The sequence below is a fragment of the Colius striatus genome, chromosome 1, assembly GCF_028858725.1.
Source record: "Colius striatus isolate bColStr4 chromosome 1, bColStr4.1.hap1, whole genome shotgun sequence".
In the NCBI taxonomy this organism is placed as follows: domain Eukaryota; kingdom Metazoa; phylum Chordata; class Aves; order Coliiformes; family Coliidae; genus Colius; species Colius striatus.
This window is the reverse complement of record NC_084759.1, coordinates 53862603-53876286: the sequence shown is the minus strand read 5'-3', so window position 1 is coordinate 53876286 and position 13684 is coordinate 53862603. Positions and strand designations below refer to the sequence as shown.

The 13684-nt window shown below is 51.9% G+C and overlaps 1 protein-coding gene across 1 annotated transcript; it reads left to right on the top strand.

Moving 5' to 3' along the window:
- The first annotated feature begins 8140 nt into the window (after positions 1-8140).
- On the top strand, positions 8141-9199 carry LOC104551649 (G-protein coupled receptor 183). The gene has a single exon (XM_010202663.2). The coding sequence runs from the start codon at positions 8141-8143 to the stop codon at positions 9197-9199; it is 1059 nt and encodes a 352-aa protein (XP_010200965.2).
- Positions 9200-13684: the final 4485 nt, after the last annotated feature.

Below are 13684 nucleotides of genomic sequence, written 5' to 3'. Positions count from 1 at the left end.
TGTGGGTTGAAAACTGGCTGAATGTCCAGGTGAGAGGATGGTGATCAGCAGTGCAAAGCCTCATTGGACCAGCAACTAGCAGAGTACCCCAGGGGTCAATACCGAGTCCAATCCTATTCAACTCCTTAATTAATGATCTGGATCATGGGGCAGAAGACTAATGGTATCCTGGGCTGCGTTAGGAGGAGTGCTGTCAGAAAGATGAGAGGTGATTCTTAATCTCTGCTCAGCACTGGTGAGGCCACACCTGGTGTCCTGGCTCCAGGCTGATATCTTCAGTACAACAGAGGCTTAGACATACTGGAAAGTCCAGTAAAGGGCCACTAAGATGATGAAGGCTCTGGAACATGTCTCCAATGATGAGAGGCTAAGAGAGCTGTCACGGTTCAGCCTAGAGAAGTCTTGGGGCAATCTCATTAATGTACAGAAATACCTGAAGAGAGGATGCAAAGACAACACAGCCAGGCTCTGCTCAGTGCTGTCCAGTGACAGGACCAGAGGCAATGAGCACAAATTGAAACACAGAAGATTCCCTCACTTTTTCACTGTGAGAGTGACCGAGCACTGGCACAGGTTGGCCAGAGAGCTAGCAGGGTATCCATCCTGGGAGAAATTCCCAAGCTCTCTGGATACAGTTCTGGGCAATCAGATTAATCTGATCCTTCTTACGCAGAGAGGTCAGACCAGGTGACCTCCAAAGGTCCATTCATGACCTGGATGAGGGGACAGAGTGTACTCCCACTAAGTGGGCTGATGACACCCAACTGGGAGGACTGTCTGATTCCCCAGAAGGCTGTGCTGCCATTCAACCGGCTTGAGAGCTGGACAGAAAGGAACCTCACGAGGTTGAAAAAGGACAAGTGCAGAGTCCTGCATCTGGGAAGGAACAATCCCACGCACCAGTACAGGCTGGGGGCTGAACTGCTGAAGAGCAGCTCTGCAGAGAGAGACCTGGGAGTCCTGATTGATAATAAACTAAATATGAGTCAGCAATGTGCCCTCGTGGCCAAGAAGGCCAATGGCATCCTGGGATGCATCAAGAAGAGTGTGCTCAGCAGGCTGAGGGAGTTTCTGCTCCCCCTCTACTCTGCCCTGGTGAGGCCTCATCTGGAGTCCTGTGTCCACTTCTGGGTTCCCCAGCTCAGGAGGGACAGAGAATTTCTGGAGAGAGTCCAGCACAGGGCCACCAAGATGATCAGGGGATTGGAGCATCTTCCTTATGAGGAAAGGCTGCAGGAACTGGGGCTGTTTAGTCTGGAGACCAGGAGACTGAGGGGGGAACCTCATTAATATTAATAAGTATATAAATGAATAAGTATATAAATGGTGGACGTCAGGAGGTTAGGGCACCACTTTTTTCTGTTATACCCAGTGACAGCATAAAGGGTAATGGGATGAAGCTGGAATACAAAAAATTCCGTTTAAACATAAGGAAAAGCTATTTCACTGTGAGAGTGAGGGAGCCCTGGCACAGGCTGCCCAGAGAGGGTGTGGAATCTTCTCTGCAGGTTTTCGAAACCCACCAGACATATTCCTATGTGACCTGATCTAGGTGGACCTACTTCAGCAGGGAGTTGGACTAGATGATCTCTAAAGGTCCCTTCCAACCCCTACCATTCTGTGATTCTGTGATTCTATGATTCTAGACTCAGCCGTAGTGTATACCTATGAGGTGTTGGTGCACTGTGCTGAGCACCCCTTAGAAGTGTTCATGAGGATGCTAATTTTTCCACTTGCTGTAGTATTTCCCTGGAACATGTTAAACATGGTTAGAACATGGCCTGAACACTTAACATCAAGAATAAATGGAAAATAAGGAAAAAAAGGCCTAATTAACAAGTAACAAAAGATGTCCTACCAAAAAAAGCTGTTGCTTAGTATCACGCAGATCCAGACTGAATTAAGATGCATTTTTGGCACTTTATCGTGAATGCTCATTTCTGCATTTTGTGATCATCTTCCACACCGGTTGCTTTTGTTTGTGCCATAGCTGCATGTTACAAACCTGCATGTGCACATGTAGCTCATGTGGCCCTGGCGTAAGAACAAAAGCAGACAAAAATACAACCTCAGTTCTCCAAACTTGCTTTATGATTGTGTGTTTTTTTTAACAAGTGTTTAAACATTGTTTTTAACCACAGAAATCAGATATCAAGAAAACTTTCATCTTATTCCTGCAAAATCAAAATGGAGCTTCTAAGTCACAGTGCAGCGTGGGAACAAGTGTCTTTCATGCTCACTGGAGGAAATTATTTCATAATGCGAATTTCATCGGTATTTCTCCTGCCAAGGTGCCCAGATCTACGTGACTAAGAGTTGCCCCTGTTAGCATACCCACCCCATCTCTGCAGCCAGGCTCACTGAAATCATAGGCACGTGGAAACTGTGGCGGTTACGTGGCCCACACGCGAGGCTGCATGCTGACATTTTGGGGCTGAAGGTGAGGGGATGTGGAAGGAAGCAGCTCCTGGAGCAGCCCCATTGTGCCCCACTGCTGGGGATGTTGGAGCGAGCTGCGCCGCTCCCCTGACTGCATCGTGACTTGGTGCTGCACATGCAGAATGAATCAGGTTATGTCATGCAGAAGTAGATTTCAACTGTTTTGTTATTCAGTGTTTCCCACTTAGATTTAGGGCCAGATTAGGTTTCAAGTATATAAAAATTATTTTCTTGAGACTTTTGTCACAAATTGGTAGGAATTTGGGCCCCTCAGTTCAAGAAGGCCAGGGAGCTGGGGGAGAGAGATCAGCACAGGGCCACCAAGATGATGGAGTGGAGCATCTCACTTATGATGAAAGGTTGAGGGAGCTGGGGCTCTTCAGCTTGGAGGAGACTGAGGGATGACCTTGTTGATGTTTATAAATATTTAAAGAGTGAGTGTCAGGAGGATGGAGCCAGGCTTTTCTCAGTGATGTCCAATGATAGGACAAGGGGCAATAAGGGGTATAAGCTGGAACATAAGAGGTTCCAAAGAAATACAAGGAAGAATATCTTCACTGTGAGGATGACAGAGCACTGGATCAGGCTGCCCATACGAGCTGTGGAGTCTCCATCTTTGGGGACATTCAAAACGACCTGGACGAGTTCCTGTGTGACCTACTCTAGGTGGTCGTACTGTGGCAGGTGGGCTGGACTAGATGATCTTTTGAGATCCCTTCCAACCCTTAAGATTCTGTGTGTGTGTGAATCCAAGTATAGATTTTGCTTTCTCTATGATTCTCATCTTCAGTTAAAGCCTCTCCAACATTGTCCTCCCCATGCAGCTGCTGTTATTGAATGAACAGGTGAGTGTTAAAATCAGATGTTCTCCTAATTTCTGCTCTAGCCCCAGATGACTAGTGGGGACCAGGGGCTGAGCTGGGGAAAATCCCTGCCTCTTGCATCGAAATCAAAAGCAGATGGATTTGAGATTTTTGTGTCTAAACCCCAAGCTTCCTGAAAATGTTTTGCACTAGAAGAGAGAAAAGGTACCAGAAATCAAAGTGGAAAGGAAAGAGGGAGAATCGATGATACAATGGAAAGAAGAGGTGCAAACTTCCTGCCAGCTCTTTGTGAAGGGATTGTTACCTCATTTGTTATGCTACCTTGCCTTCAAAAAGTCCAGCTCCAAATCATCTCACAACTCTGGGAAACCCCATTGCTTGTAAACAACAGCCTCAGCATCCTCGAGTGTGGCTTTTCACATGAAGCTTTGGAACAAACTCTGTACCAGATCTCCCAGCACGTGCGAGGGCAAATGCCAGCCTGGCATGGCTCTGACAGATCTTTGCAAGCCTTCCTTGCCTGTCACACCCCTGGCTATGGCCAGACTCATGGCTGATGGCCTCAGGGACCTGACCCTGGAGGAGCTATGGGCTGGCTTTCGGCTGGGCCTGGGTGAAGTGTCCAGGCAAAGGCCTCCAGGACGGAGAGAGCTGCAGAGCCTTCCTGCGATGGCAGAGAGCAAACAATGTGAGAGGGATGCAGTGACTTGGAGGCACATGTCTCCCATGGGAAGGGCAGCACCAACCTCCAGGCAGGCAGCATGAAGTGGCTGCCAGGCTGGGGCTGGCTGGGGTTGTGCTGTGGTTAGTGGCCATAACACATGTGCCAGGAAAGAGACCCTCCATGCTGAGTGTTTGCACATGGCTGCCCCAGCAGGTGTTCTCTGTGTCCCCTGGATGGGGCCCTGGCAGTGAGGACACAGCAGCTCTTGTTCATCCTGGGATGGATGGGTACCTGGGCTACAGGACCCTTCACTTGCTCTCTGCCAAGCCTAGGGAAAAGGGGCTTTGTGCAAATGTGGGCACAGCAGAAAAAAAGCCCGGACCCAGCTTTGAAGACAAACCTCACACCCCAAATCCCACACCACATTTCATCTAACTGCTGGGTTTGGTAAAAGACAAAATCTCTTAAACGAGACGGATGCAAACTGGGGCTGATGGGGTTCTCTACACTGCCTGGGGCGTACTGGGGATCCCTTTCCATCTCAGCTAGTGTTGCAGAGGCAGGGACTGGGGTCCCACCATCTGGGAAGGGGCTCCTGCAGCCCTGCCCTCCCACCAGAAAGGGGCCGTTGCCAGTATGCACACGGGTGGAGGGTGCCGGAGCCCTGCACACGGGTGGAGCTGGTTGCACTCCTGTAGCACAGCACCTGCTGCACACAGGGCAGGAGCATGTTTTGCACAAAAGAAGAACCCACTTCCTTTCTTCTGCATTGCAAAAAGAAAAATAAAATCAGACAGAGAGCATTGTTTTCCCCGTTCCTCATTCCCAAGTCCCTGGACACACTGATCAGCCAGACCTTTGGACTTCTCTGCCTGTTTACAGGGCTGGTGATGCTGCTTGGAGCACCACCCTCCTCTTGGCTCCTCAGGACTCGCTCTGTGCCTGTCCCCTGGGAAGGACCTCACTCTCCACTCAGGGGCTGAATTCCCACAGTCCCCTCCTCTATCCAAGCTCCCCTTTGTCACAGCAATGCCTTCCTGCTCCCATGGGCTCCAGAGAGCAGCACCCTCCCATGGCCCTGCTCTCTGTCCCCAGGGTTGACAAAATGGGGCTGGCACCTCTGGGTTATCCGTGCCTAATTCCCCCGCTGGGATCTGCAGCCCTGTTTTTAGCACCCACCTGAGCGCAGAGCCTGAGGGACCAACAGGAGGGACTGTACTATGTGGGAGGACAAAGTCCTCAGGTATGAATTTGCATCACAAAATGCCCCAGGGGTCATCTCAAAGCACTGGTGGTGGTGACTGGCCCGAGGCATGAGGCGTTGCAGTCACCCATCTGAAAGGCGATGATATTTCGGCTGGCCTCATCCCGGATTTATTTCCTTGACCATGTTAATCCCTGGTGATAGACCTTTCCTCTGAGGAGAGTGTAATGGAGGCAGATGGGAGCCTTTCATAGGTAGTTTCAGCTCTTCCACCATCAGTGCCACTGTCACCCCTGACTTCAGGGCAAACCCAGTGTTTATTTCAGCCACAGCTGTTATTTCATGCAGTGCGTTACATAGGCAAAAGGATAGTCCTGGATCTGTCGCCTGGTGTGGGCTCAGGATGCCTGGAGGAACAGTCGTGTTATATCCATCAAGGTATATTCATGGTAATGACAAAACAGCCCAAGAACATTTGAGCCCCACAGAAATGTCTTTAGCTGAACTCTGGATGGATGAGCAGATAGGCAATCCCCATCTTGGGAATATTTTTAATCATTCACTCAGCAGCTATTCCCTCATCAGAAGACGTTTCCCTTCATGCAATATAAACCCTCGAGAGACTAACTTATCTCCATTAACAGATGGTTGCTAGCAAATTCTCACTACAACTCATGGCAATATCATTCACTGCGTAATTTCTGTACGAGTGACTCACTCTCCATGAGTACACAGATTAGTACTGACTTTAATGCCACGATGTCGTAAAACATTATAAGCATTATGCAATTAAAGATTTAGTTGAGCTTTACTGGCTTGGGTGGAAATTTAAGTCTAGCCTAACTGTAACCTTAACGTTGATATTTCTTGGCCTCAGAGATTTTCAGTGGCACCCTGAATGCCCCATGATGGGAATTTCCTACTTTACTAGGAGTTTTGGGGAGAGGACAAAAAAAAGCAAATGAGCAAGATCGTGACCACTAAGAAGTAAAAAAACTCCCTAAAACCACTAAAAAGAGCATAAAATCCTCTTGGGATTTGAAAGCCCCAGTGATCTCCAGTAAATAGCTGCCATGGGGAAGACCGTCCTGCTGGCCATAGGACAGGCTGCACTTCTGCAAAGAGTTTGGAAAGTGCCCAGGAGGGAAGTGGTCTCTCCCCGCTGAGAGATATGCCCTGGCCCAGCCAGCAACCTGCTCGTGGGGCCCCGGGGTAAATCAGAGCCTTCCACTGCCTTGCACCTTGCAGCGACAGAGCCTGCACCGAGAGAGAGCTGCGGCAGAGACAGGGGGTTTTGTCCTTATATTCCCCATGCAATATCCCATCCTAATAACGAAAATATTTCCCCACTAAAGGCAAATTGGCTCGTTTCACTCAGGTTAGCCTCTGCCTCAAGGGGCTGTGTGTGCCTGGTGGTCTCTCCACGAGAGGCAAACCTGGGCTTCAGCACAGCCCGGGGAGCCATGCACAGCGTGGCTTGTGCTGGCCGCGGGTACCATCAGCTCCGTGGGAGACTCGTTCCGACTTTATGGCGAAAGGTGGCACGGTCCGATGGTGCTGCTGCCGTGGCCATACGTGTGTAGCCAAGGCTGAAACCTCTGGAGCTCACGTGAACCCGAGCTGAGGCCGTTTTCGTTGCCCGGTTGCATTTTGCATCCTTGTAGAAATTTTCAGAGTAAGACCCGAAGTCAGCTCAGATGTCAGGAGCGATTGCTGAGCAGGTACAGTCATTTATCTTCTCCAGCACAGACGCTACTGAGAATAACCCCTCCTGCCTCTCACACACCGAGAAAAAAAACCAACCCAAACCACCCAGAAAGAAAACACATTTTTACTAAGCCTAAACGAAGAAAAAAAACCCCAAACCAACCCAAATTCCAGACCTCGCTGTGGTTTTATAACGTGAGCGAATCCCGAGAGGCGCTCACACGGCCCGGGGGAGCCCGAGAATCGGGTGCAGGCAGCGACGCTCCGCGCCTCCCCACCCCGCACACCCCCCACTTCCCCTCCTCAGCACCAGGCAGGAGGAGGAGAAGGAGGTGGAGGAGGTAGAGGAGGAGGAGGCGGGACCGCCGGCCCCTGGTTGGAGCCCCTGAATTGTCTTTCGTGCGTGTCGGGTGTCCGTGTGAGCATCTCAGTCCCGCGCCCCGAAGGGATCCCCGCCGTCGGGGGCAGGAGGCAGCGCGGTGCCCGCGGAGGAAGCGGCAGCAGTGGTGAGTGGCGGGGCCGGACCCACGGGACGGGACGGGACGGGACAGGCGTCCCGGGCGATGCGGCAGCCCCGGCGGCGGCGATGGGGACCCTCTGCCCATGGCCCGGTGGACCAAAGTGGGGCGAGCGGCGGGAGGGCGTGCGAGGAGAGGGGCTTTGGTGCATGGGTGCTCTCCGCTTGGGACAGGGATGGGGTGCGGGATTTGGTGGAGAAGGCTGGGACTTTTTTTCCTCTCTTTGAATTTCTTCAAGTTTTGTTTCCCCTCTGGTGCCAGATGGAGGATGGCAAAGGTGCTCCTTGTCCCCTCTGCCTGCTGGCACCCCCAGCCCCACCACCCCCACCCCCACCGCTTTCTGGGTGTTTGCTCAATGAAAGCTCCTCATTCCTCTCACAGTGATGAGTAAATGACATCGCTGCCACCAGATGAGTTTGGGACCTTGTTTGTGTGACAGGTGGCTCTCCTTCCCAGCCCCCTTCCCTCATCCTTTCTGGCACTGACTGGACTTGTGAAAAAAAAAAAAAAGTCCTCAAAAATAAGAGGAGCTGGCCACAAGCAGATAATGAGTCACACAGCCTGTGTTGAGATACTCACACCGAAATCACAAAAGAGATACGTTTTTTCAAATGACTCGAGCTGTGTGCTGCCAGGGAGGGGGTGACAAGGAGCAGGGGACAGGCCTGTTGCTCTGTGATGAGGGCTGGCCCTATGAGTGCCACTCTCATTATCAATAAGCTACAAGTTTCATGTCTGTTCTTATTCCAAGGGAGAGAGCAAGAACTTGCGAGACACTGAGGAAATGGCTGTGGCGGAGGCCCTGTTCCCGCCTGCCAACCTCACCTCCAGCAACCAGAGCAGCTGCAACGTGCACAGCCACCACTTCTCTGCCAAAGTCACCTTCTCCCTCTTCTACACTGCCCTGCTGGTGTTTGGTGCCTGCGGGAATATCCTGGCCCTCTGCATCACCTTCCAGCGCAGGAAGAAGAAATTCAACTCCACTGACCTCTACCTGGTGAACCTGGCCCTCTCCGATGCCCTCTTCACCCTGGCACTGCCAGGCAGGATCGCTTACTACATCCTGGAGTCTGACTGGCCCTTCGGGGACTGGTTCTGCAGGGTCACGGCCTTCATCTTCTACATGAACACCTACGTGGGCATCTACTTCATGACCTGTGTGAGTGTGGACCGTTACATTGCCGTGGTGCGTACCAGGCACCCCGGCAGGATCCGGAAGGTGAGCCGTGCCAGGGGCGTCTGTGTCCTCATCTGGTCCCTGGTGTTCCTGCAGACAGCGCCGCTGCTCCTGCGGCCCATGACGCGCAGGATGGGTGACAAGCTGACGTGCATGGAGTACTTCAACTTTGAGGAGATTCCCAAGCTGCCTTACCTGCTCCTGGGGGCCTGCGTGCTTGGCTTCTTCCTGCCCGTGGGCATCATCTTGGTGTGCTATGTGAGGATCAACCTCAAGCTCTGCCAGACAGCCAAGGAGAACCCGCTGACAGTGAAGAATGGGCACCACCGCCGGGCCTTCACCGTCATCCTTGTGGTGCTGCTGGCCGTCTTGCTCTGCTTCAGCCCCTATCATCTCAACATCATCCAGTTCATGGTCAGGAAGATCCTCTACCAGCCGTCTTGCCGTGAGCAGCAAGCCTTCAAAATGTCCCTTCAAGTAACTGTGGCGTTCATGAACCTCAACTGCTGCATTGACCCCATAATCTACTTCTTCGCCTTCCGGGGTTACAAGCGCAGGCTGCTCCGCATCTTCAGGAACAGCGGCTCGATGGGCACCTCCTCCACTGCCAAGACCCCCTCTGAGAGTAACAGCAACAGCCAGCCACCCGGCTCCGTCTCTGTCTAGTAGCACAACTTCCCCCCCTTTTGCTCTCACCTGCAGCTCATGGACCATCCCCAATGGCAGGGGCCTGGGCCAGGCTGCAGAGCAGGACCAGCATCTCTGATATAGGCTTCACGGCTGCCCTGCCCAGGTCTGGGGGCTATCACAGTGCCAGTGCAGCCAGGACACAGCCCTGCCTGGCTCCACACCCCTGGCTCTGCGCTCAGCACTGCCTGACTCACTGTCCTGGTGTACCAAGAGATCTGTTTTCATCCCAGCCCCAGGGGTGGTGTCTCGTGGAACCTCTCTGTCTGGCAAACACAGCCAGGGGTTTCCCAGCACTGTACAGTGATGCCCCCTCCCACGCCTGTCCTGCATCCCCTGCAGGGCCGGTGTCTGCTGCTAACAGCCATGGCCAGCTCTGCTGCTCTGTCCCCTTCTCCTGCAGTGCCCTTAAGCGCTGGAGCAGCATCCCCACAGGCCTTGGGGGCTGGCAGCCAGCATGGAGCACACTGTCTGGGGCATTTCAGGAAAAACCTGGCACGTTACTTTTGTGCAGAAAGTCACCTGCAGTTCCTTCCCTGCATCAACAGACAGCAGCTCCACTCTCCCCCTACCCAGCGTCTCACTCTTGCACCCAGGAGCTGCATGGGGTGAACAGTAAGCACAGGGTGTGTGGGAGCTGCCAGAAAAGCCCTTTTTCAAGGGAGAGGAGTGAAAAAGCAAATTTGCAGAGCTCCTGGGAGAGCTGCTGCCCGCAGCTGCCACTCAAGTGGCTGCTCCTTCCCCAGGATGCTCCTCCTCCCAGCCGACTGTTTGTGGTTGCCCAGGACTCACTGCCAGGAAGAGGATGTCAGGGCTGGCCTGGCCCACAGCTCAGCTGTAAGGCTGCAAACCCACACTTGGGGTGCTAGCTGGAGACACCTCCCCACCCCTCCTTACCTTGAAGAGAGCGGATGAAAGAGGACAAGTGGATGAGGACTTGTGTGACCTTGAGTGGCCTTTGCTTGAACCTGCATCCGAGAGCCTTGCTAAGGGCAGGTTCCATGGGACTATTGCCAGAGTGACAGGAGGAGCCCTGAGGCACTGAGTTTCAGTCCATGTTTGAGACTGTGTGATGAGGAAAGAGTTGGCAGGAGCAGGGGCTTCCTTGGCTCTTTTTTGATAGAAAAACCACACGTAGGATTCCACAGTTCCTGGAATGGCTGGTCTGCTGTTTGAGGTTGGAAGGGACAGAGACAAGAAGAGGGGGAAAAAAAGAAAGCAGCTTTATTTTGCTGAAAAGTAAACCTGAAGAAGTTTCACAAACAGACACTTTTGATTAATGCAAATCAGTCTTTCAGGTAATAACCTTTCCTTATCACTAGAAAGTTAATAATCATCACGTGCAGCCCTTCATCCTTTTAATTGCACATGAATGAGCTGTTTGATGATAGTTTTACTTACGGTATGGGTACCTACAGCATCCCGAAGGCTGACTATGATGGAGGTCTAAAATAATTCAGTTGGGACTCTAGTAGGACCTATCAGGAGGCTATCTGAGCCCTCTCCAAAGTGGGTCTAACCTCAGTGGCTGGCCTGCAGAGAGCTTGTCCCCTAAGAAACATGTTGTCAATGGACAAGGAAGAGCTGGTATGCAATAATACAAGGATATCCTCTAGTAGATTTGAATACCCTGAAGGAGCCTGGCTTAGACTGGTAGTTGCTGAACAGTTACACTCCCCTATTAACTTGTCAAAGAATTGTTGTCTGGAAAGGACCTCTCCACATCACCTCATCCAACAGCCTGCTCAAAGCAGGACTGTGTCTGGCATGATGTCTTTTGTGAAGCAAAGACAAAAATCTGTGACAAAGCCTGCTCAGGAAAAAGGCGGAGTATAAACAAAGCCTTGTTTGCTCTTTATTGGGCTTTGTTTTTCTCCAAAGTGTTTTATCAACAAAGGTATCTCCATCTTTCATCCTCTTGCCACCAGTAAGAGCCTTCAAAGAAAAACTATGTACATAGCTGAAAAATGCTGGCAGGCAGGAGGGCTCTGGCCTTCCTCCTCCGGACTGACCCCATCCACGGGCCCTTTGCTTTGGAAAATGGCCCCCTGGGGTCAGCAGGTGCTGGAGCAGAAGCGACAGCCAACGCATGGCGACGGAAGGGACTTGGAGCTCAGGAGGAGGCTGGGCAAAGGAAAACTGCCTAAAGAATCCTGTCTTGCCCGAAGCAGCTCGAGAGGGAGCAGAGCACTTTGTCTAGAGGCACGGGGTCACTTTTTCCCCGCTTCGTTCACCCACCTAATCTGAAGAGCAGCTCGCACCCAGCCAACGGCCGGCACCCGCCGTGTGTTTCCCCCTCCTCGCTCGCCCCCTGCCCCTCATCCAACGGGGTAACCCTCAGAACCAATTCGCCCCCCTTTCCCTGCGGGCTCGGTCCGCCCTTCGGACCCCGCACCTGAGGGGCGGCCGCCTGAGGGAGGGGGCAGCGCGCGCACGGGCCTCCCGCCCGGCCCGGCCCGGCCCGGCCCGGCCCGGCCCGGCCCGGCCCGGCCCGGCCCGGCCCGGCCCGCTACTGCCGCCCCGCGGCCGCGCCCGCGCAGCGCCCGCAGCGGGGGAAGAGACGGGAAACCTGCACTCGGGGTTAAAAACACGCTCGCGACTCTAAAAAAAACCCCAAAATAACGGTCTGGGCCGATGCTACCCCTGTCCACCCTCCCCGCCCCCTCCCGCGCCTGCTGCCGGCATGCGAGATGGGCGGGAAGCGGGTGGCACGAACGCGCCGCGGCGCTGGCTTCCCCCATCCCTTTCTATCCCTCCCATATAGGGAGGAGATATTACTCCACAGTCAGTACACTGGTATTTCTTGCTAAGATCAGGACTGCAGCCTGTTGCCATATCCCCTTCCAAGGAGGGAAAATCGCATTTTGGTCTAAAGGCAGTGAGTATGCTTTTTGCAGTCACAACACTACCATACCTACGAATAGCCAGATTGTATACATACGTGGTACAAACTGAGATCTTAGCAAACCCACGCTGTAATCCTTGAAGCTCAGACGGCTTTGTGAGCCAAAACCCTCTGACACGGAGTATTTCAGGGTTCTCCCGAACTTCTGCCAAAGGGCGATTAGCTCATGCCATCCAACGGAACGAAGAAAGTTGATAGGATCTCTGCAGATGACCTTCCTGACAGGCTGTATCCTGATGCCAAATAGGCACACAGAGCTCAAACAGCACTGTTTTTTTTTTTTCCTTAGCAGTGGTTCCCAACATTATGCTTTCAGCTAAAAGCATAAATTTCCAGGAGAAGCACTGGGGGACAAGGATTCCTGGTTGCAGTTAAATGTTAGCTATTTGTTAGTAAACTCCCTGTGCCTCTTCAATCTGTGCTTTAAATTGTTCTAAATTGAAGCTATTGAATGTTGTGACACATATCATTGTATTAAAATATTGTCATGTTAAAATACACATATCTACTTAGAATAAAAGCTTCTCACAGCCAAGTAACCTGGTGTGATTGTTTGGGCCAGGTAATTGCACTTAGGGCTGGGACAAAGGCTGGACTTGATCTTAAAGGTCTCTTCCAGCTGGAATGATTTTCTTCTTCTATGTGGGCAACTGTTTTCTCAGAGATTCACACATGCCTCTCCCCCTAGCAAGCACAGCAAACGCTCAGAAGCAACGAGGGGCAAGTACAAGCTCTCAGTCCACCTCCTTTACACAGGAGACTAGTTTCCCCAGGAAGATGGGGTGCTTTCATGGCACAGGGATTTATAATTAACCTTCAGTGGGAAGAGCAGCAGGACCTGTGAGGAGCTGTGACCTTTCTGGAGCAGGTCTCTCTACAGTCGGGATGAGGTGCCCAAAGAAGAGCTGGGCTGGCAGGGGTAAGTGTGCTTTGAAACCAAGAAATATCTGCTCTCTCATGTACTGTGGTGACTCCAGGGTTTGCGTCGCCTCCACGTGTAATCACGGTTGTGATTTCCTCTCTTGCTATACATACCACCTCATGCAAATCTGAACAAATAAAACGGAAGGATTCCCTGACTGGACACCCCTGAAAAAAAGTGTGGGTTTTCACCAAAAATTAGCCACAACATTGTGCATTTGCATTTTCCAAACAGAATCTCTGTGAGCTCTTCTGAAACTGGACTATGCACAACATGACATTTCACCCTCCTTCTCCCAGAAGGTCTTTCCCCTCTGTCCTCTGCAGCCTATCTTCTACTTTGCCCCTTTTCTCTAAACTCTGTCTGTGCTCAGTTCCATCTCCCTCATCTCCCTTGAGTCCTCTCCTTTGCTAGCCTTGAGTGACATTTATGGTCCCTACTCATCTCCAGTCAAAAGGCCAAATCCTGCTTCGGGCTGACCCATCAGCCAGTATTTTTCACCCATTTTTAAAGTACATATGTTCCTGCTTTCTCCAATGCTACTGTTCAGGTTTAGAAACAGTCCTCTACAAACATGTGTGTGCCCAGCTAACTTCTCTTTTCCTTTGAAAACTGTCCTTTAGAAAAAAATGCAACA